The sequence below is a fragment of the Pyrgilauda ruficollis genome, unplaced genomic scaffold, assembly GCF_017590135.1.
Source record: "Pyrgilauda ruficollis isolate IOZ18807 unplaced genomic scaffold, ASM1759013v1 scaffold40, whole genome shotgun sequence".
Taxonomy (NCBI): domain Eukaryota; kingdom Metazoa; phylum Chordata; class Aves; order Passeriformes; family Passeridae; genus Pyrgilauda; species Pyrgilauda ruficollis.
Window position 1 is genome coordinate 3,146,919 of NW_024525490.1, and position 23,833 is coordinate 3,170,751.

The window sequence follows — 23,833 nt, forward strand, 5'->3', positions numbered from 1 at the left end:
TACAATGATTTCCAACACGAAGATGTTTTCTGTGTTCTAAAATATCTTTGCATCTTGATATTTTAAAATGCTGCTTTCCTCTGGTCTGATGACTTCAGTTTATATGTTTAATAATTTCCAACTTGTTTTCTTTCTTAGTATATTGGACGACTGTTTCACTTAGTGAATATTTGATGCTAAGATTTTGTACTTCTATATTAATTTTCCCAGCAAAATTCTGGGGTTTTTTGCCAAACAAGATATATAGAGCATACAACAACTTTTGAACATGAGCATATTGCTCTGCACTTCTTCGTATGCTTTTAGATTGTAGCATAAGCTACAAATTCTAGCCCCCCCTGGCACTTACATTCAGACATATATAATCATGAATAACAGAAGGCCCCACACTGAATCCTCAGAAACTGTGTCCAGATTTTCCTTTTGTGGCCTAGTTAAGCTAGTTTTCCATCTCACAGTTTCTTTACTTTCACGATTATTTCTCTTAGCCATTAATCTCAGATGTGGTGCCTTGTCAATGCTTAAAAGTAGATTACATCCATTGAATCTACAATGGCAGTAAAATCTTCAAAGAACTCTATCAGGTTAGTTAAGCATGACCTCCCCTGACTGAATCTAGGCTGGTTATCCTTAATCAAACTGATTTTCAATATGTTCTTTCACACTTCCTTATGGTAGTTTCATTTTCCCCACAACCCTTGTTAAATTCACTGATGTACAGTTTCTTGGACTGTCTTTATTTTTTTTTTTCTAAGATTTGCCTTTTTTTTTTTTCAATCTGAAAAAAGTAATTCCTAGATAGATCTAGCTTAAATTGTCTCAGTAAATCGACTTGTGTCCCTCTGGGTTCCTTACTAGCTGTTTAAACACTGATTTTCAAAATTGGTTTTGTTGAAAAATACCCCAAATATCATAAAAAACATGCCTTTTTTGTTGTGGTGTGGATTTTGATTTTTTTTTTTTTTTTTTGCCATTTTGTATGTGCCATTTCACTATATGTAGTAAAATAGAACAAACTCTTGTTGTCAATATAGAGTGGTAAAATTAAAAATATTCATGGTGGTGGGGAAGAACTTTCCAGGGTACCCTACTCCTTAGCACAGCAAATAGCTATCAAAAGTTTTCTAAATGCATACTTCTGTTTACAGGGAGCCAAAATGCAATCCTGAGGGAAATGGACTTGGTGATAAATTTACACATCTGTGTCCTCCAGTCTCGATTACATGACTCCTTGTGTCTTGAGGTGAAAATCCATCTAATATTGCATTTGATGAGTGAGTGAATACACTGCCAGCACATCACTCCAGGATTTCAGAAATCCCTGGTGGAAGTTCAAGGTCATTGGCTCGAGCTGCTAAACTTCAATGTGTTAGGGTGAAGTATTCCAGACACGGCATGTTGCTGTGGAGCAGGAACTTGCTGGGACTGCTGTACTTATAAACAAGGGAAAGTTTTTTGCATTATTAGAAAAATGGACAAAACTTGGAGAATAGTGTATGGTAACTGTGGTACTACCCTCACAAGAGGTTGAAATCACTCAATTCTGTTTCTCTCTCTGAAACACATGTGCACACATGTATTTATACTACATTCATTGCCAAGGTAACTGGGCACCATAAGACTAATGCATGTAAATTTCAAAGGGGACTGTTATATCTAGACCTAAATTTTATCTCTCAAATATCAATAATGATTCCACCAGAGATGTGGCAGATATAAATTAAGTGGCATTGCAGACTTTTTACTAGAAAAAAAAAATTTTGCCTAGGTTTTAAATAAATATGAACCATGGGACAAATTAATCAATCCTCATGATAGTAACTTACCTCTCTTTATAAGACTGTGGATTTATGTGATGGGCATAACACAGTGGTTGTTAAGTCCCTAGTGATAAAAGCTATTGATTATTTCCTGAAATGACCTAAAAATAGGTTTTGCAGCACTTATATTTTAGGTGCTTACTGGCAAATGAAACTCAAAGCAGTACTGCAAGTTGACTACTTGCAATTCCACTTTTCATAGAATAATTGAATATTCACCAAGCAAGACAGAAACCCATCCAGAAGCATGACTGATGTGGTGATTAATGCCCTTCATGTAAGAGGGGACCAGTAGGTTTCCAGTTCCCATTCCAGCAGCTTTTTAAATGTTTAATTTTGATTTCCTTTAAGCAAGGTTTGGAACCCAAATCTTCTACCACTAAAGGAAACTTCAACTGTAAACCTTCATGGCCCCAACAAAGGAGAGCCTATGGCAGTCACAGTATATGCCAGGAAAAGAAAAAAGAAGAAGATGAGACAGGCTTTAATTTTCCAAGGAAAGAGGCAGATGGATGTAGATTTTTCACAAGGTAGCTAAGCATTCTGTTGTATTACTCTCTCTACTGTGGGAAAGTAAGAGGGCACAACTTCTACCCCCAGAAATATCTTATGTAAGGCCAAAGTTGGCAGGTGCACTTAAAGACAGCCAAGCTGTTTTATTGCTATGGAATATCATCTATATTGAAGATTACAATGACTGCTCAGTAACAGTCCTATACAAAGTGACACAGTATGCAGCCATTCTGAGTATGCCAAGAAATGTAATTTTAGGCTCAAAGGATATTTTCTAGTGAAAACTAGCCTGTGTAAATTTGTCTGCTTTTGGGGTTAAAGCAGCTGTTGAGTAGTAGTTCCATAAAATTCAAGTACTAGATGGAAATATCTTGACAATAAAGGGAAAACCTAATGCCTAAATTCTTCTGTGTATTTATCTACCACAGAGTGCCCACAACATTCATGAAATAAATTAGGAACTCAAGAGTTCAGCACATCTCAAATCTAGTTATTGAATTTATACATTCCATTATATTGTATTAGAATAATTACCAGGTTTTTATTTTCTGAAATTTTCAGGTACATGTACTACACTGTGCACACTAGTCTGTGTTCTTGCCCCTTTTCAAAAGATAAGCAATAGTTTTGTTTGCACAGGAAAAAAATTAATTAATGCCTTCCTTTCTTGAATAGACTGTGTCAGAAATATTCAGCAATTTCTCCTGTATGGAAATGAAACAGCATTTTTCACAATGAGGGAGAAAGAACAGTTATGGAAGACTTGCTAACATTAAAGACAGTCTTGTTTCTTCTATCTCACTCTTTCTTGTTCCCAGTGGTCAGTTGTGCTCTTGCTGAGTATTTATTTTGCATCACTTTGTTTTGTTTTTATGATGTTAGGTTTTTCCACTGACAATCCTGAGAGGAAGAGGTAGAATAAAAGGGAAAGTCAGAATCTGTACATCCTCTAGAGCCATCTTAAATGCATGTAGGAAGGCTGCTGTCTCAGGCAACAAGAGAAACAATACTTTTGCAGACTAACAGATTTTTTAACATGGAACTGCAACAGGAAACCTATGGATTTGAACTCACAGAATATCTTGCATGTTTTAACTGTTGAGCTAAGTATCTATCTAGGGGCAGAATGTTCAATGTTTTCTGTGGGATTTTTTTTTCCTGCAATTTGATTTAGATCTGGGTCTTGAGAGGGTGTAAATTGATTGATTTATAAGGCTGAAGTGGTTTCAGCATTTGCAGTATAATGGACCTCTTTTTAAATCTTTTCTACCAGAAATTCTGGCAGCTTTTCCCTAATCTTCACAGAAGCCCAATCCTTCACCAGATCCCATCAATCAACTTTGTCACGCCAGTTTTCCCACACCAGTTTTCACCATGATTTTTCCTTATTGTGCCAGGAAAGAAAACACCGTCAAGATACGACTTGTGACAAGTGAAACACTGGATCACAGAGGGGAAAACAGCATACATGGAAGAGGAAGCTACTATTTAGTGCACCTTATGCTATCATTGAGGTACTAAACACACTCCATGGAGGTCAACATCAGTGGGAGAGGTGCTTAGATCACTAAGCACCTGGTTAGATGTATTCATTTCCCACCAGGACCTAATTTTCCAAGCATTTTCTCTGTTGTCCCTCCAGAAATCTCTCAGAGGGCAAAATGTTGAACATTGCTGTCATCCAGATGGTCACAGGTAAAGTCTTTACTATTTATTGGAAAGAAAACAATATAATATTATTATGGGAATAAAAATGAGGTAATAGGGGTGGGGGATAAAGGGAGGGGTCTGTTTGTAATGAAATACAGGCCATTATTCTTTTTGTGCATCAGCAGCACTGACTACAATATCATAGTCATTAAAAATTATGAGAAATGCACTGGGAAATCATGCATTAGTATTGACTGAAGGTAAGTATTCTAAATATCCATATGGATATTTTGCATTTACATGGGAAAAATTTACTTTTATGGGAAAAATTGTAAATGCAATTTACAGATTCAAATAAATCTTGCCTATCTATCAGATGCAAAGTTTTATGCTGGGTGAAGTATTTCTGAAGAGCTGGAAGTGCTCAGTGAAATGAGCAGGTAGAAGCTTCAAAACAAGCAAAATGCAGTGTTTTTCCACACTGCAGGAATTAAATTGTGAAACAGATTGTCAGAAAATAGTGTGGTAGTCTGAATTATGAATAGGTTCAAGAACAGATTCATGAAGGTTAAATTTGTTGATGGATGTTGAACATAGATGCAACCTCTGGCTAAGAGTTCTCTAAAACTGTCCAGAGGCTGCTAAAATATAAGCCTGTCTATATCTTGCTTCCTGCAATTTTTTTTCTATGAATTTGCTAATGGCCATTGTCAGAGAGAAGTTATTTTGGTCTGATTTGATGTGACACTTTTTACATTTTTAAATACATGGAGACAGAAACTTAGCCAAATTCATAAGACGTACACAAAATCTGGGCACATTTTATTTCCCTGACTTAATTCTTCAGGTCTTAAGAGTGCCCTGTGCCCATCTTCAGCCTTTGTACTGGTTGCCCCCAGTGCAGGAGTCACCACAGACTAGACCCTGGGCATTTTCTTCCTTGAGAATGTTAAGCAACCATGTTGGGAATAATAAAGAAGATATCTTATACTCCTTTAGCAAAAGAGGAAATAATAGAGTGACTGGAACAAGAAAGATAAGCTCTTCAAAAGGAAAGTTTTAAAGAAACAGTAAGGGAAGAAGAAAAAGAAATAGTGCTTAATTATGCAAAACTGATAGTGCCAGCCCTGCCAGTCCTACAAGATAAAAACCGTGGTTTTCAGCATGTCAGCATAAAGCCTGTACCAGCCTAGCAGCTGAACTACCATGCCCTTGAGAGCATCAGTCATTATTTGAGACCACATCAGACTTTCACAGCAGTGGCACCAGAACTTCCACTGGGGACTATTACCAGCAGATGCTTCAAATTTTGAGACATACTACCAGTTCTACTTAGTAGGACTACATCTGCATTTGTGTGTTACTGGTGGCAAAAAGCAAAGTTGATTATGCACTGCTCGCCAGTAAAATAAATGCCAGAAATGGAAATCAGAAAAAAAACCCTGAATAATGATTGATGGTTACAAGGCAACTAATCTGAGCTATGTTATCTGTAAAATATAGGGCAGCATGAAGCTCCTGTGGCCTAAGTTTCAGAAGATAAGGGGTTTTGTTTAATACTTGTCATACAAGAAAAACATTTCCTAGACTTGAATTTCCTGTCACAATCTTGTCCACGTTGTCCATTTCATCTTTCTATGTCCTTATAATCCTTTGCATCATGGGTCTCATACTCTGAGATATTCAATAAAGCAAATTAATAAATCACTGCCTAACAGACTTCAAGAATATATGTAATCATAGACAAAATATCATAGAAAAAAATGAGTGGAAGAGGGCAAATGACGAGAGTAGGTATTGATTTAAAAAAGTAGAATAGTTCTGACTGAAAATCCCATTAAGTGCTGTCGTATTTTTTCATATGTAGCTTTTTTTTTTTTTTTTAAATATCTTATCTTCTTCAGTGGCACTATTGAAGAATATGTCAATGAAATATAAGAATGATTTACATTGTCTCTCTATGCTGAATGCTTATCTTTCACCTGACACTGTCATCACGACAACTCATTTTTTTACATTGGGCAGTGCATTATCCTTAGAATCAAAGAGTGGTTTCTTTTTTTTAATTGAGTTTTTACCCTCAGAGAACCTGATTCTTGTGCACATTTTGGACAACACCTAAGACAACAGCAGCATAACTCAGTGGATCTGAGCTGCAGACTACTGTTGAGACAGAGCATAAATGCTTCTGATTTACCTGTACCTGCAAGTACCAGTGTTTATGTGACTGCACCAGGTTGGCACTGCCTGGAAGAGGGTTCCCACCAAAGCTGCTCTATCGCTCCCATTCTCATTTGGACACAGGAGAGAAAATATAATGAAAGGTTCATGAATCAAAATAAGGACATGCAGAGATCACTCTCCAGTTACTGTCATGGGCAAACCAGACTCCATTCAGGGAAATTAGTTTAATTTATTAACAGTCAAATCAGAGTAGGATAATGATAAATAAGCCCAACTCTTAAAATACCTTCCTCCAACCCCTCCCTTCTCTTAGGGCACAAATACACCCTGATATTTTCTCTACATCCTCCTCCTAATGATGCAGGTGGACAGGGAATAGGGATTACAGTCAGTTCATCAGTGATTAGTCTTTGCTGTTCCTTCTTCCTCAGGAGGAGGACTCACACTCTTCCCCTGCTCCCACGTGATCCATCCCACAGGCAACAGTCCTCCATAAATGTCTCCAATATGAGTCCTTCCTGTGAGCTGCACTTCTTCACAAACTGCTCCAGCATGGGTCCCTTCCAAAGGGTGCAGTCCTTAAGGAAAGGGCTGCTTCAGCAAGGCTCCCCTATGGGATAAGAAGTCCTGCCAGCAAACCTGCTCCAGTGTGGGCTACCCTTTCCTTGAGTCCACAGATTCTTCCAGGAGCCTGCTCCAGGGTGGGCTTCCAACAGGGTCACAGCCTGCTTCAGGCATCTACCCGTTCCTCCATGCTCCCTCATGCTCCATGGGCTGCAGGGACACAGACGCTACACCACGGTCTACACCACATAGTGCAAGGGAATCTGTGGCACCTGGAGCACTTCCTACCCTTCCTTCTTCAGTGATTAAATGCCTGCAGCTGTTCCTCTCTCACATTCTCCCTGCCCTCTCTCAGCTGTAGTTGCCATTGCACAGGTTCTCTCTTTAACTATGTCCTCTCAGAGGCTCTACCACTGTTGCTGGTGGGCTCAGCTTTGGCCAGCAGTGGGTCCCTCTTGGAACCAGCTGGCATTGGATCTATTGGGAGAAGCTTCTAGAAACTTCTCACAGAAGCCACCCCTGTAGCATCCCAGCTACCAAAACCTGGCCACACAAAACCAATAAGTGACAAAGCACATTTGAAATATTTATACAAATATATCCATTCTGCAAGTATGGTCTGCAGAGCGATGCACAATATCAAAAGAAGTTTAGTACATATTTCACAGTGGTAAAACTGGACAGATACTTTTCTTCCACGGAGCCTGCCCACCACTTACAAACAGCCTGTTTTTAGAAAGGAAAATGGAGCCACAAGGAACTGTACTTAGTTACCATCAATGGAGGAGAAATGTAAAAATGATGAATACTCATAGAGGAAATACAAGTGAAGGTGGAACTGATTGTTTTTAGTTCTGGCCATGGACTACAGTCTCCATTATATAGTAAGTACAGTAATGTTTGAGTTGGCTTAACTCCAAATTCTGATTTTTGTTTGCTTTGTAATCACAAATGTTTTGTTCCAGGCTACATCAGATCCAGGTTGGTTGTTCATTTGTTTAGGGGTTTTTTGTTTGGTTGTTTTTTTCTGTTATGGTTGTTGTTTTAATACACAGAATTACTTGAGTGGCTTTAAAGAAATATTTCAACTTCCCTTGAGGAATTCCTTTCCTAAAACAGTAACACAACATGGATAGGTTTGGAAACTGCTTCATTCAGATACTACCTAGGAGATAACAGTAGTAAATGCTTAATATGGTTGTCTATTCATTCCCTTTACAGCACTCTATTGAATTCAGTCTCTGAAGATTCTCAAGTGTAATAGTTAAGTAGAGTACAAATTTCTTTATGTTCAAAAGTGCTGAGATCTGCAATTTTCTCTTATGGCAGTGGTAACTGCAGGTATTTGGCACTACAATCTAGGCTCTTGACTGCAAACAGTTACCTTCTGCCCTCTTCCCAGCATCCTTAAACTTAGCGCCAAAGCTTGAGCTCAGACATGTTTTATTGTTCAGTATGCCCATGTTCTATTATTCAACAAATGGATCTTCTCTTCCATCAAATATTTTTGAAAAAGAAGGTTGTTTTTCCTTCTGTATGCCTAACATCTTATGTATCATAAGTACTCCATCCACATTCCATCCCTTTGTTTCTTTACCAAATATTCTAATAAGTATCATTTTTCCTAACTCTGTGGATAAACTGAGATGCATTACTGGTAAAGTGGACTTACAAATTCAGTAAGGAATTAAGACAGAAATAAAAATCTCTATAAAAGAGAAATCTTGAGGATCCATCCTATAGTCCTTATTCAGTCAGTTCCCATTCTGAAGGCAAGAGGATAGAAAGGCTTGAGAAAAACAACCCTGCTTGTAGACATTGAAATTACTGTGGTTCAAACTAGCATGAAAATAAAATAGTGTAATGGAGATGCATGAGGTGAACTGACAGAAGACTCCAGCTCAGTCACCTTATTCCATGTATAGAACGAATAAATCTGCATTTACCATTTCTAACAGCAGGAACTCAGATTTATAGATATAACAAGAATAAACACTTATAAAAATCAATTAGGTGTCTCTGTTTAAAGAGAGCTAGTAATTTGAGTATATATGACAAAAAAGGAAAACAGAATTCACTTTGACAAAACAAATTCTCAATTTTCCTTCTAATGTGATATGACTCATCTCAAATCTATTGCAAAGCTGTAAACAAACTACACCAACACAGTGACCATCATCTGCCAGGAACATTTTAAAAAGAAAACCATTACTGAGCTACTTTTCTTGTCTTCTATACAGAGAAATGTATTTTCCCAGCAGAAACAGCATTTCACATTATCTTCCTTCCATTTACCATGTTTTCATCAGTGCTAACAGCAACCTAAGAAATACCTCATTAAGCCAGTAATTTATTTCTTAGGAATTAAATTAAATTAAATTAGTTTGGACTAGTTTTAGTTCTTTTTCAAAACAGTCTATTTCAATTAGAATGAATAACAAGAGGGAAGTTCAGTTTGATTACTAATAATATTGTACAGGGAACTTATCTGGGATAGCAATTTAAACATGCAGACAACAGTCTTTTGATTTTATTTCTCATTCATTGAACTAATGTTATAATTGCAACTATATAAAAAAAGGTAAAATGTTTAGTCCATCTTTGTTCTCTAATCCTTCTGCAATCCAATTACCTTAAAATAACTGCAAGATAAAATACTGTCATGAGGATCAAAATGACAGCTAATAATCTGGGCTCTCCACTATTATTATCCATTCTTATTTTTATGATAACTATTTATTATTATCATATAGTTAATAAACAAAATATAATTCACTTGATAAAGCATCTGAAGTCAGCTTCACTGCTGATGTAAACTATCAGAGATCCACAAAGAGAGTTACATGATGTTATATTTTTTGCAATAGTTCTTGTTTGTAGATATTACAATCTTTTGAGTCAGGCCCCTTACTGTGTTAAATGATACTAAATTTAAAAAGAGAGCAACTTCAATTTCCAAAATATCCCCTGATTCATTGCTTTAAAGAAATTACTTTGAAGCTTCTCAGGAGTTGACAAGAAAAATCTAAATTGTCATGGCAACATGGGTTGAAGAAATCCTTCTTTGCTGTTTGCATAGATCATCTCCATGCTATCAGCCTGTTTACTAAATGTTGCTAAAGAAAGCAATTAAAGGTTAATCTTTCCTCAGAACCAAATAAATTATATAACCAGTGAAAGCCAGTGTAGTGAGATACATTTCAGATAGGTCAAAAAAATTTGAGGCATCATTTACCTTTAAGCATACAACAACAAGTTGCAGGGCAGACTACAGGCTGGAGGGAAGTGACAACATCCAACCAGGACAGGCTTGAGAGGCAGGCCTGTGCAAACCTCATGAAATTTAATTTGTAAGGTCCTGCACAGGACTTGAAACAATCCCAAGCAGAAACACAGGCTGCAAAGAGAATTGATTGAGGGCAGCCCTGAGGAGGACTTGGGGTGTTGGTGGATGAGAAGTTCAAATGACGCAGCAATGTGCGCTTGCAGCCCAAAAAGCCAAATATATCCTGAGCTGCATTGAAAGAAATGGGAAGGTTGAGGGAGATGCTTCTGCCCCTCTACTCCCTCTGATGAGACCCCACCTGGAGCACTGTGTCCAGCTCTGGGCCCCTGACACAGTAATAAACCTGTTGGAGCAAGTCCAGAGAAGGCCATGAGGATGGTCAGACGGCTGGAGCACCTCTCCTACAGAGACAGGCTGGGAGAGCTGGGGCTGTTCAGTGTGAAGAAGAAAACTCTCCAGGAAGACTTTAGAGCACCTTCCAGTACCTAAAGGAGGCCTACAAGCAAGTCAGTGAGGGACTTTCCACAAAAGCATGTAGTGACAGGACAAGGGGGAAAGGTTTCAAACTGAAGGACGATAGGTTGAGATTAGACATTATGATGAAACTCTTGACTGTGAGGATGGTCAGGCACTACAACAGGTTGCCCAGAGAAGCTGTGGATATTCCATCCCTGAAAGAGTTCAAAGCCAGGTTAGGTGTTGTTTTAAGCAACATGGTCTAGTGGAAAATGTCCCTGCCTGTGGCACGGGAGTTAGAATAATGTGATCTTTAAGGTTCTTTCCAACCATTCTATGATTCTAAACAGCATTTCTGTGGTCAATTTCATAACAAACTGAGTTTGAATTTTCTTTAATGTTATTAGATTTTTTCTAGCATCTTCATTTCAATGCAAGTTGTCTGTGTGATATATGGCTATAACAAGGGTAAGATTAAAAGCCTTTTAAGATTACTAAGACTTTAAATTCTGTGAGTTCTCCAACCTTTAGATCAGGTCCTAACTAGTTAAAATCTGATATAAAGCAACCCAAACTACTTAACTGATGACCAAAGTCTATCTCTAATTTACCTACTTCTGCATAGCAGAATGCTTCTTTTTTCCCTACAGCTACTTTGAAGTGAACTACATTAGGTACCAGGAAAAAAAAAAAATAGAAGATTTCTGTATTTCCATTTATGGTAAATAAATTTCACAATAGATTTCACAGGAAAGCTAAACAGAAATAATTGAGTACAGCTAAAGATCAAAATGCTACTCCTGCTGCCACTGTTGACTTCGTAAGATCTATTAACACTATGTTCTTCAGTGTAAGAGCCACTGCAAACAATGGGCCAAAATGTGTGCTGAGGATATTTATGTGCTAAGATAAAGAAAATCAATTTAATTTCTCGAGAGATATCTACAAATGCAGAGGGTCACTGACTGTGATATTAGCAGTTGTTTGACTGAACTGAAGTTCTGAAAGTGAATTATGTTTCCCCCTCCCCCTCAAAAAAATGCTTGGTATGACACAATCTATGTATTATAAGAAACATCAGCAGGATACCAATAGAGAATCTGGCTGCTGGGGCAAAGCTAAAATAGTGCACTTAGTCACTTGAATGTAGTCAGCTTTTGCATTGATATCCCACAAACATTAGTGAGAACAGTGTGATTTGTCATGACCATTTGTTTCACAGCCAGAAGCATGCAAAATTAGTCTAAAAATAAGTTAAATTTTGCTTTTTTTTTAATTTTATTGAAGTGGCTTTTCCAGACATTCACTCTTGTGTAAACATCATTCTTTCTTTCTTTCCTTTTTTTCTTGCCCTCACAGTCACCTGCATTTTTTGCTAGGTTCAGGGCAAGGCAGGTTCTGTAAGCTCATGTATATTTCTGCAGTATCTAGCCACTTGCTTCCTAACATCAGCTGCTTCTTGACCAAGTGAGCTCCCTGTTCCTTGCAGCTCCATCTGTGTTGTACAGCAGCAGTACCCACAGTACTCGGGCTGTGGGTGCCAAGGTTCCATGGTGTGTGTTGTATGCACCATGAATTGAGGCTGAACCCCAAGGCACTCTCACAAGCCAAGTTCAAGCACAATGCCCAAAGCCAAGCCTAAGATCTCAGGCATGTATTCTGGATACACTCTGCAAAGCAAGCCAAGCTAACCCATCCATTTTAGCAGCCAGTATTGCAAGCACAGTGAGGACACTAAATCCAAGCTACAGCTGGGCCACTATTTAAAAAAGAAAACAATCTCATTGTGGTCCCCAATCTGTTTAGGCCCAACTTTCAAGTACAGGGCAAGACTGGCTGCACTTTTCTTCCCAGAGTACTGTAAATTGCTTGTGTTTCAGCACCAGTGTAGGTAAATAAAAGTTTGAATATCTATGTTCTTTTGGAGTTTATGTGTGAACACAATATGGCAAGTAATGCAGGTCAAAGGAAGTAAACAATGATTTATGCAATATTGTATCATGGCTACATTTGATCTGCAACTCATAGGATGGGTGAGAGGAAAAAAATATTCCTAGACCCAGATTTACGCTGTGACAAATGTCAAAGTTTTGCTGCAAATATCAGAATTGTAAGAACATTTCAATAAAAACAACAACAACAAAAAACAAAAAACAAAAAAAAAAAAAAAAAAAAAAAAAAAAAAAAAAAAAAAAAAAAAAACAAAACAGAAAAAAGGAAAACTATCAGACAACAAAGAAGAAATAAAAAAATAAGAAAAAACTTTATGTTTGGCAAAATTGCATTAAAAAAAAAACCAAAATATTGCCTTCCAATTGAACACAAGGCACAAAGCAAGTACTGCAAAATGTAATTTTTAAATGCCGGCCATATTTCACACAAATTTGCAAAACGAACACTGCATAAAAAGTTTTACTCATTGTAATTTTCTCAGGTCTGTGTCAGCTGCAGTGCTGCAAATGTTTCTTTTGGAAAGCCACTGTACAACAAAGACATGAATACGGAACATGATTCTGTACTTCAGTATCCATAGGACACTGTAAGACAGATATAAAACATCCAGAGACTAAAATGATACTAGGTTTCTCTGTGTATTCTTCTTAATGTCTTTAAAGGAAAAAAACAGAGAAAAAGAATGAAGTAAGGTAGGAGTCAGATGCTCAGAGATACCAGAGATGCTGTTTAAAAACAAATTGCTTCCACATATAAATAAATATATTAATATTATCAAGGTCTGTTGCTGTGATTCACCCAGTTTTCCTTTTTTGAAGTCATTCATGGGTGCAAACATTGTCAGAAGTTCTCCACAAGAGCTCAAATTAAACAGGGTCTGACTCCACCATTCAGCTGCAATATCTACTTTGTCTGGATAATTTGGAGTAGCAATCTGTTCAAAAGTACCCAATTGAGCTATTTCAGAAATCAATACAAATTTCAGTTTCCAATGCAGCAGAATTGGGCTCTCAGAACTGCCTGAAGTTACCTTTTACTAGACAGGGATGAGACAAGAAATTTACTTGAAAGAAGTCAAATCACTATTTCAGAATATGCATGAATGTATCATTAAAATGCATAATTAAATAATTAAAAAGCTGTAAGAAACTGTGATTAATTTTTATGATGGAAATTAAAGCATTATTAGAATTTGTAATTTTTTCCTTTTTTTTTTTTGTTTTTGTTTTTGTTTTTGCTAAAAGCAGATCATTGACGATATTCCGATTAATCAAGAGTTCTGGTTAATCATCAGCAATCCAAGAGTGATTAAATCTTGCTTTGTCCCTTAAATGAAACTGCCCTCCAGGTAAAAATGGCAAGAAACTACCATCACTTTCTTTTCTTTTTTTTTTTTTTTCATATGAGAAAGAAGTGCAGAAAAAGTTCTTGTCTCTGAGAAAGTATGACTTGTTTTTAGAAGTAAGATGCATTAGTCTTGAAGGAGTGCATGCATGCCTGCATTTACCATTCAGTTACTAAATGCAGACAACAGACACAGGTTGCCTTTGGTGTCAATATAACACTAACAATAATGCAAGTTATTTGTGTAAGTAGTTATTCCTCTGAGAAATGCTTATAACAAATACAGTGTAGATTTTCTTAAACGCAATGGAAATGTCATATAGTGGAGTGAAGTCTTTCATCCAGCCAGAACAAAGATGTGTCAGGACAAAGAAATATCTCACAGCTTTCCTCAGGCATTAATGCCATTTTTCCCCTATTTCAAAAGTTTGTGGTTGATAAAAAATGGTTTAAGGGAAATTAGAGCTGACGTAGAAAAGTAAAACTTCTAAGTAAAAGAAAGTGATTCATACACATTAGGAGAATTTCCATATGATTCTTTGCTCACTGCAAAAATTGGAAGAACATCCAATTTATCTCAGTCTAATATGGCTAATTTTGCAGCCATATGGAGAATTAGAGGCCAGATTCTTATTCTGTGACTGTGACTCTGTGAATCCAGCTGTACATTGGAGTTTTATTAGAGATCGGGTCTCACACTTATGCTACTGCTTCAGTGGATTGTAGAGTTAAACCTGCAACTCCCCTTCCCACACTGCCTCCCCTGCCGGCTGCAGGCAGCCCGGCACTGCGCTGCAGTGTGTGCTCACACAGAAAGCTGTTTGCCAGCAGAATAATGTCATCATGGCCAAGGAGAAACACCATGGCTCAATACAGATTTGAGCACGATGAAATTACATTTTATCTTTAAATCCACTGGAGGTTTTATACTGTGACACTACCAAGCAGTCAATTCTCCAAGGAAAGGTTACAAGAAGGAGTTTAATGTGATGGTGTACGAATTACATCTTGAAAAAGTTGAAAACAGTGGTCCCTGAGGCTTTTCAGCCTTTCTATAGAGTATGGTAAATCTTGAATGTATAACTGAAAATATTTCGTTTCAGATTGTTCCTAATTTTTTTGGACAAGAGCTTTTATTAGTGTAAATGCTGTGGAGGCATAAGTGCTATAGAGATCTTTTAAAAAATTTGCCGATATCAATGCATATGTAATACTAATACCACACCATGAGTAAAAACCAGATGAAGTGTTTATATAGACAAAGCAGTCTGCAGGGGGAAAAATGACAACTGCCCTTCCCAAACAAAAAAGCCCATTGTCTGATCAAAATCATACATGTCTGTATGAAGGGACATGAGAGTGAGAGTCAGTAAAATAGACAGATTTGCAGTATAGACAATTTTCAGAATGGTTATCTATACAAATCAGAAGTGGCCTCACAGATTTCAATACATCCTGAAGTTCCATTTGTGCTTATGTCTTCATGTGCCTGTAAACCATCTTCAGTTCCTCACAACAGTATCCTGTTTCACACACACACACACACACACACACACACACACACACACACCAGAGAAACTGAAAAATCTTTACTGGTTGACAGTGGGAATTCAAACCTCAACTATGGGTTCAAGAGTTCAAAATAAATGTTTGGGGAATCTTTGTAGCATTGATCTGCTCTCCACAACATTACATTCAAGTTGACCAAGTTTCTTATTCCTATACATAGTTAAGGACATCATATACATATCTCAATGCAAAAAATAGTGCAGTTACAGATCTTACCAAAAATTAAATGCATTTTTACTTTAAAATATTACATAGCCAGAGCTGGATATTCACTACTATGCCTGTCAAAAGCAAATTCCACTTTGAGCTGGGGGATGGAGAATGCATCCGTCAAATACTTGGTTTTACAGCTGGGTGTTCAATACCTTGCGCTGATGTTCTTTTAAAAATTCCTTTTTTTTCAGCTCATTTTCCCCAGAATTGCTTTAGTCTTCTCTGGAAGAGAATGGAGCCTCTCTAGAGAGACCAGACTCACAGTTTGAAAAGCACTACTTTGGAGGAAAAAAAAAGACTTTAAAAGAGACAAACACTCTTAGTCCAACAGGAGTAGGCCTTAAACAGAGTGGTAACTTTGTGTGATGTAGTTATAGTAATTATTTTGACAAAGTGATAGCAGCAAACAGAAGGTACATAAAATGTTTTGAGGTTTATTTATTTTTTTAAAAGAAAATCCTGAGCTGTAGATGTGAGAGTCCTTATCTGTATCTAATTTAAGAACATAAATGTTTTCCCTTTGTTATTTCCATTAATCTGAATGATACCTCTGTGCATAAGCCTGGTTATGTACATTTAGTTTGAGGCAATTAGGTGGCAATGAAGGTGCTGTATTTGGTTGTCTAAACACGTCCAGGAAATTACCTTGAAAACATGTACTGGAACAACGCTAGGCATTGAGCAGTAGGTATTTCTACTGAATATATGTTCTACTGAATATAGGTTGTCCACAGATCTTATGTCACAGCAGAAATGTCTTCTACTCTTTTTTTCTTGAATTTTAGTCTGAATTGAGTCTAAATCTACTATTTGTTCTATACCAGTATGAATTTTTACAGAAATTATACTGATGTGTTTTGTCTTTCAAGAAAATCAATAGGGTTTTTTATGTTTGCTTTTGCTACAATATATCATATCAGAATTAGCAAATGGCTCTATAAACAAGCCCATCTTAACATGCATAGCTGAACACGGTGCCGTCTGTCTTGTTGAAGCATAATTGCTATGATAGGGTAGCTTCTGGGAAAGCGGTTCCTTTAAATGACTCCAGACTAATTTCCCTTGATGTTTAAAGCACAATGAACAGGGAAGAATTCCCCAAATGTTTTCCAAAACACTCAGGTCCATCAATCAGAATAAATCAGTCCAAAGAAATGTGTAGAACTGCACCTCAAGTCTACCACAGTGAATGATGATGAATGTTCATTTTCATCCTTCCTTGTTCCTTAAAAAAGTTACAGAAAATTCCACAGCAACAAAGGGTTTCCATTTCATTTCATAACGAGGAACAATGTGGAAAGCAGCCCACCTGTCATTTTACTGAAAGATATGGGAACGCCTGTGGCAACACCTCCAGAAATTCAGCACTTGTTTCTTTTTTCACTTATAAAATCCCAAAAACCAAGCAAAACCTGGGTGATTTCCTTTTACAGTGACCAAATGACTTGATAGCAAGGGGCTGGTAATACAGAGTTCTGAGAATCTAGTAATTAAAATTATTTCGTGTGCTTCTGAAATCTTGGGTCTTTATGTTACTAAGGAAGGAGTTTTTTCACTCTCTAAAGCATTAACGTAATTTCAGCCTCAGGATTACATTTGACTAAATATAGATACCTGTGCTCAATTGCCTGGGAAGGTAAATGGGAAGGAATTATGTCAACTGTCCCCGATGGTTCCCTTTCAACCTGTTGTTTGACTTCAATATTAAGTCAGTCTTTAGCCTTTAAGTGGGTGTGTTGCTGCTTCACATTAAGCAGGTATAATTACATTCTGCAGAGCAGCATCAGAGGCATTGCCCAAGCGTTCCTGGCAAAGCCTTTGTATGTAAGCAAAACACGTCGGATCGTCGCTGAATAACCATGATCCAGCCTCCAGCTTTTCGTATGTGCTGTCAGCCATGAAAAGAAAACACTTAAATGTCAAACGACATAACCGGCTACAGTGTATTTAACAAATGAGTCGCGGGTGTCGGCCCGCCCCGGGAGCGGCGTGGCCGCGGCAGCAGCTGCCCCTCGCCCCTCGCCCCGCGCCCCGGGCCCCGAGCGCGGCTCTCGGAGCAGCTCCGCCGCCGACCCGCAGCTCCCGCCGGGCCGGGCCGTGCCCGGGGCAGCGCCGGGGCGTGCGCGGGCGGGGACCGGGGAAGGAGGCACCTGAGGGGTGGGGGTGGGGATGCTGGAAGTTTGGGTAGGGCAGCCACGCCGAGAAGCCCCCGTCCGCCCCGGGCTGTGTGTGCTGCCCGGCACAGCCCCATCTCCAGGAGCCGCGGATTCACAGCCCTGGAGAGCCGTGCGCCTTCCTCGCCCCGCTCCTTCCCACAGAGGCAGCCGGGTGGCGTTGCCCGGTGGACCTCGGCAGCGGGAGGATCCAGGAAGAGGAGGGATGCTATCGGGCTGGTGTGGAGCCACAGCCGCTCTCCGGACCGGGCAAAGCTCCTGCCCGGTTCCCGGCGGCCCGGGCTGGCCTTCTATCGTCCCTTCCTGCAGATCACGGCCGGAGGCTATCGGAAGGAAGGCACCCTGCCGTGCCACCCAGGCGGGCGAGGGAACCCGGCCGTGGACACCCGCAGGACGGGGAAGGTTCCAGCCTCGCCCGCCAACCCGGGGGCCGCGGTATCCCTGCTTCCCCCCTCTTCAGCCGCCCCCGCACCGAAAAGAGCAGCGAGAAAAATAAAATGGTGGGAACGATGTAAAGCGCCTTGGAAGGGTTAAGGGAGACTCAGACAGTACAAACCGCAAGGGGAACCGTCATCCCGGAGGCAGGCAGAACAACCGGGAGCGAGGTGGGAGATGACAGAGGCTGTATCGCGGACAGGTGCTCAGCTGCGAGCTGCCTCGCTCCCTTCCTCTCTCTCACACACACAGGCTCGCATCTCTCCCAGCATGAAAAAGCGCAGGGCTAATGAGAGGCGAAGTGAATAATGGGGAAGTTGTTGTCTCCAGCGATGAGGCAAGTAATGGGGCTGAGGCCAGCACTGAAGTTGTGTAACCAAATTCTCCACCGTCACCCCTCGTTTCTCCACCCTCCCCCATTGATTTTAAGGAGAAGCCCAGCTGAGGTTGGGAGACTCTCTCCACCGCACACCCAGCAGAGAGGAGTCCTTTTCCCTCAGGCACGGGCAGGCAGCTGGCGGAGGTGTCCCCGGCGCCGCATCCCCGCCTCCGCGCAACTTGCGGGGAGCGGAGCCGGCTGAAAGCAGGCGGAGGCGGCTCTCCGCGACCACCCACTCCGCGCTCCCCCTCGAGCACGGCAAAAGCCGGGGAGGCGGGAGGAGGGGAGATCCAAACTTGCCAGCCCGGGGATTGTCCCTCAGACGGCAGCGAGTGCCGTTCGTGCGTGCGCGGAGAGCGAAGTGTTCCCAAACTCCGGCACTGCCCAGGCGGCTGGATGCGCACGGTTCCGCTCGCGGCGTCGCAGCGGCTGCTGCCCAACTCCAGGGGGCTGATTTTTCCCGGGGGAAGTGACCGGCCGAGAGCAGAGCCCTAGGGGAACACCGGCGGGAGGTGGGAGGCAGGGAGAAGGGAGACCGGGCTCGAGGAGCCTGCTGTTTGCCGGCGCAGAAACGAAGCGAGGGAGAGAGCTCAACCGAGCGGCAGAGATTTAGCTGAGGGGTTATGAGTGCCGTAACCACAGCCTACACGAATGCAATGCAAGAAACCCGAATCTTACCCTGAGCTGCAGTGAGGAGCCCCGCGCAGAGAACCAGCAGAGACTTGAATTTCCTCCACGCAGTCATGTCTGCAGTTATTCCACACACACACACACTCTCACACAAAACCCCCGGCGGCTCTTCTCGGCTGCGACCGTGTCCTCCGAGCGGCAGCGGGGCTAAGGACAGCGCCAAATAACCACCACAGGGCGAGGAGAGGCGGAGAGGAGCGGTCCGGGTCCCGAGCGCCGCGCAGCGCCCGGCGCCTCCTGCAGGACTGCGCGGGCGGCTCGCTCCGCTCTGCTCACAGACAGCATCAGTCCCGCGCCGCGGCGGGGCTGCGCTGCTCAGCGCCCGCGGAGCCCCGGCGCCGCCGGCCCGCCGCCCGCCCAGGGGAGGGAGGGCACCGGGGGAGGGAGGGGAGGCACGCTCGGGGCCGCGGGCGGCGAGGCATGCACGGCCGCCGGCGGGGAGAGCCGGGCAGCGGCGGCGTCGGCAGGAGAGGGATGCGGAGAGTGCGAGGAAGAGGAGGAGGAGAGGGAGGAGGAGGAGGAGGAGAAGGAGAGAAGAGGGAGGGAGGGATCGCGGCGAGAGTAGCGCAGGCAGCGCAGCGGAGCGGCTGCCAGCCACACGAGCAGCCGCCGCCGCCGGACTCAACCATCACTTCCCACGGAGAGGGGAAGGGGCCGGCGCTGTGCAGCCGGCGCTCGCCGCTCCCGCAGCCTCTCCGCGCCGCCGGACGGCCCCGCACGGCCTCCCGGGGCGGCCGCGGCCTCGCCCCCCGCCCCGGCCGCGGCCCCGGGGGGCTGCTGCCGGCCGCCGAAAGGGCCCAGGGGAGCGGTGGCTTTCCCCGGGCCCGGTGTCCCCCGGTGCGGAGGAGGGTAGTGGCTGCAGGGCTACACCTGCCCGAGAGGCTTCTGCCGCGATTCCCCGGTGTCCTGTCCCCAGCTCTGCCTGCGGTTCGCCTCCGCCAGCCACACGCGGGGTGCGAGAGGTGCGGGTGCTGGGGTCCTTCGTCCTAGGTGAAATTACCCTCTGCTTTTGTCCCCGCTCTTGAGGTCCAAAAATGTGCCCTGCTCGTTCCTTCTAAGTTGTTCATCAGAACAAGCTGTTGTTCCTGAGGGAAAGGAGACGAGCCAATATCTCCTTGCAGAACACTGCTTTGTCTTTATGTTGCCATTCTCGAGAGCTCTTGTTGCCAAGAGGAATTTCTGCCATTAACAATCCTTTCCAAAAGTAAAGAAAAACCAATCAAAATATGACGTGGCAGTATGCACCAGAGGCTTCCCCACCACCAGCCTGGAGCAGGCAAGCTTGGTTCCTTGAGCCCGAGGGAAAGGAAATGGTAACCCAAGGTTGTCATGTCACAGGTCCCTATGCTCCATGATCCCAGCAAGGGTTTCTGTGCCAGGCCTACCTTAAAATGCATGGCAAAAACATGCCTTTCAATCCAATATGAATTGTCACCATCACTGCACGCTGGGCCTGACTCCATAATTAATGCTTACCTATATCTGTAATTAAACGACAAAGGCTCAGAGGAAGGAAAGACAGAAACACAAACCCCTTTGGAAAGGTAGTTTCAAGGTTGTAATTATTCACTTACAATGAGTTTTCTTTCGTGGGGAAATATGCAAAGTTGTTTTGTCGTTGTAAGTTGCATGAAGGTGGTGAATGGGCACTGAACGAGGCAGGCTGACTTTGTAATAAGCTTATATTTATGTAAAAACGTTGTGGTTCTCACTCAAGGAAAAAAAAAAAAAAAAAAACTAAAAAAGCAGAGCCAGGCAGGATGGCGAGCCAGACGTGGCATTGCTGCCATCTCGTGGCAAGCGCTCCCTCCCTGCCGGGCCGGGCCTGCAGCCCCTTCACTGCCTTCCCCGACAGCTCCCAAACCCACTGCCCTCCAAACACTTCCACAGAAGGGATCTGGTTTTATTCATTCATCCGTATTTTAAGAACACCTTCGGGACTCATTTTTTTCCATTCGTGAAAGTAAAATGGTGCTAATACTTGTTAGTACCAGACATCATGTAGCCAAGCTGCTGTGCAGAATTCCCCAGTCAGAGCTGCTCAGGCTCCTCCACTTATCCTTGTCAGAGGACTGGGGGGAGTTTGCTAAAGATTGTGAGAAGGATGGAAATGGGCACTAAACTTAAGCGGAGACTTACTTTCTGTCATCCAGTAGTCAGAGGCTCAGATTTTTTTAAATGAGCAATTGTTTGCATTGCATCTGGCCCAATAATTTTTTGTTTTGTTTTGGTGTATTGTCTGTTAAGTTGGGATAATTGAAAAATCATAAACACCGTTTTTAGCTGCCTGCATATACTTGAAAGCAGTAATGATAGTATAATTTCTTGCTGTGCTGTTTCAGTAAGCACTCCTGAGAAGTTGCTGTTTAATCCTACTCGTGGCAGATTTTGCCAAAGCTCCAGTATGATATAATATGTGCATTCTTGGTCTTGACTCACACAGCATAGATTTACTGTATCCAAGGCCTTCTGTTCTTCAGAGGATTTTTGGGGCCTCATTGAGCTTTTGGGACCCAATTCCTTCCCTTTTGAGCTATACAAGTGTTAATTTATTCCCTTCATAGCACCTAGATAAGGTAAAATAACTAAGCGTCGTGATCAGTATGACTGCAAAAGATGCCTTCTCTCCTTTCTTACATCCTGTGACAGTAAACCATAATGCATAAATGTTGTCAGACTTTAGCATGTTACCATTAGCCTGAGATAGTGCCTTACTGAGATAAACAAGATAGCATACACCTTCACCCCGAGAAGATTTCAGCCTCTCAACAGACTCAAGTAGCTCTCACAGTGACTTTTACAAAAGCTGTGTGGTATATATATATATATATATATTTTTCCAGAAGATGACTCTGGAACTGAAGCAGGGCATTCCAGGAGGAGTCTCCACCAACCTGACTCAAGAAATCCAGAAGATGACTCTGGAACTGAAGCAGGGCATTCCAGGAGGAGTCTCCACCAACCTGACTTGAGTTCAGTGTGGAACTGCAGTACCTAAACATGGTAATTACAGAATATGATCTAACCTAATGACTGTAATCTCTCTGTTATATATTAAGTACCTAATGTGCTACCATAAAATCCACAAATTTATGAGTTTGAACAGAGGCAATATTTCTTTCTATTCCCTATAGACAGTATGGGGAGTGTATATGTCAAGACTATTTGTACTAATCAGGGTGATTTAAAAGTAACTTGACAAGGATTTATTTTCAGTTGAGAGCTTGTCCTTTTGTTCCTCTGTGCCATATAAAACAAAGGTCTGAAAGGTTAGATTTCCTCTTTTATTTTAATTTTTTTCAGCTTGCTATGTTAATAATATTGAGTCCATATTTCCATGTTGTCATTTTATGGGGAAGAAACATCTTTCTGTAAGGTGCAAGAATATTTGCACCTATCCAAGAAAAACTACTGATTCAGAGCATATTTGAAAATATACCACATACTTATTAAAAAGGGATGTTTGTAGGAACCCATAGCCACAATATGTACTTGCCACTGGGCACAGAAGTCTGTAGCTTTCTGCCAGAAGATTATTGTGAAGTTCAAAATGTGAAAGCTAAAAAATTCAAAATATTATACTGGGAAAAAATCTATAAGGAGATAGTCTTCAGCAAAACAAAGATTTAGTGTGAGGAAGTCAGAAAGTAGAACAGTGTTCTCCATGAGCAACTTCATCCAAATGGTTTTTTGTCACATAAGCTCTTTAGTTGTGAGCAAAAACAGAGACCAGAGTTCCAAATACTCTCACTTAACACATTCTCTTTTCAAGAACTCTGTTTTCAGACTTGAAACGTTTAATGACTTCTTTAGTCAGAACAGTCTTCTAGGCTGGAACAATGAAAAAAATATTTATATGTACATATGTTCCTAACCCAAATTTGTTATACCATAAAGAATAAAAAGGAGGCCATGCCACCCACAGTCTGTCTACAGTCAAAAAATTTGTTTCTTGGACTTAGATTGGACTCTGCTTTCTCTTTGTGGTAATATTTTGTTGAAACAAGAATCTCTTGTTAGACTGACAATAACAATGACATCTGCAATATCAGCTACAACCACCTCATTGTTTTATATGCTGCCAGCAGAGGCCAATAAATGCAAGTATCAATAACCTTCTAAGATGGGGAAAGAAAAAGAAAACAGAGAAAGGGTGGTTACAGTTTGTCAGGCAGGATACTTCCAGTGAATATTGGTCAGCAAAGAGGATATCTTGATAGTGTTGTTCAAGAGGGCCCCTGGGTGGCCTGCTCCTGCTCTGCTATATTGTATTCCCCCGTGGAATGCTTAGTTTAGGGGGAAGAGTTGGCAAAATATTACACTGGGAAAATGTAAGTTGCCTGTTTTAAAGTTCTGTGAAGCATTACTTAGCTCCTCAGGGGCAGGCTCTAACACACTTTCTTTTCAAAGAACCTACGCTGATCCCATCTGTCCTTAAGGTGACATTAATTATTGATGTTAGGAAGATGAGACTTCTGAAAGATATTTCTGCCTTTGAGGGAAGGTGGAATTTCTAGGTAGTAGCCTTCAGGATGCCTGTGGGAGACAACATCAAAATTATTATTCCACTTAGGAACTGTTTATCAGAGATTTAAACATTTTA

At 41.4% G+C, this 23,833-nt stretch overlaps 1 protein-coding gene across 1 annotated transcript in view; it reads right to left on the bottom strand.

The window, feature by feature from the left end:
• The window catches only part of CSMD1 (CUB and Sushi multiple domains 1), a 1,068,142-nt gene extending 1,048,857 nt beyond the window's left edge, over positions 1-19,285 (bottom strand). Inside the window, exon 1 of the mRNA XM_041477428.1 lies at positions 19,219-19,285. Coding sequence (XP_041333362.1) covers positions 19,219-19,285 — 67 coding nt within the window. The remainder of the gene's footprint in view (positions 1-19,218) is intronic.
• Between the last annotated feature and the right edge of the window lie 4,548 nt (positions 19,286-23,833).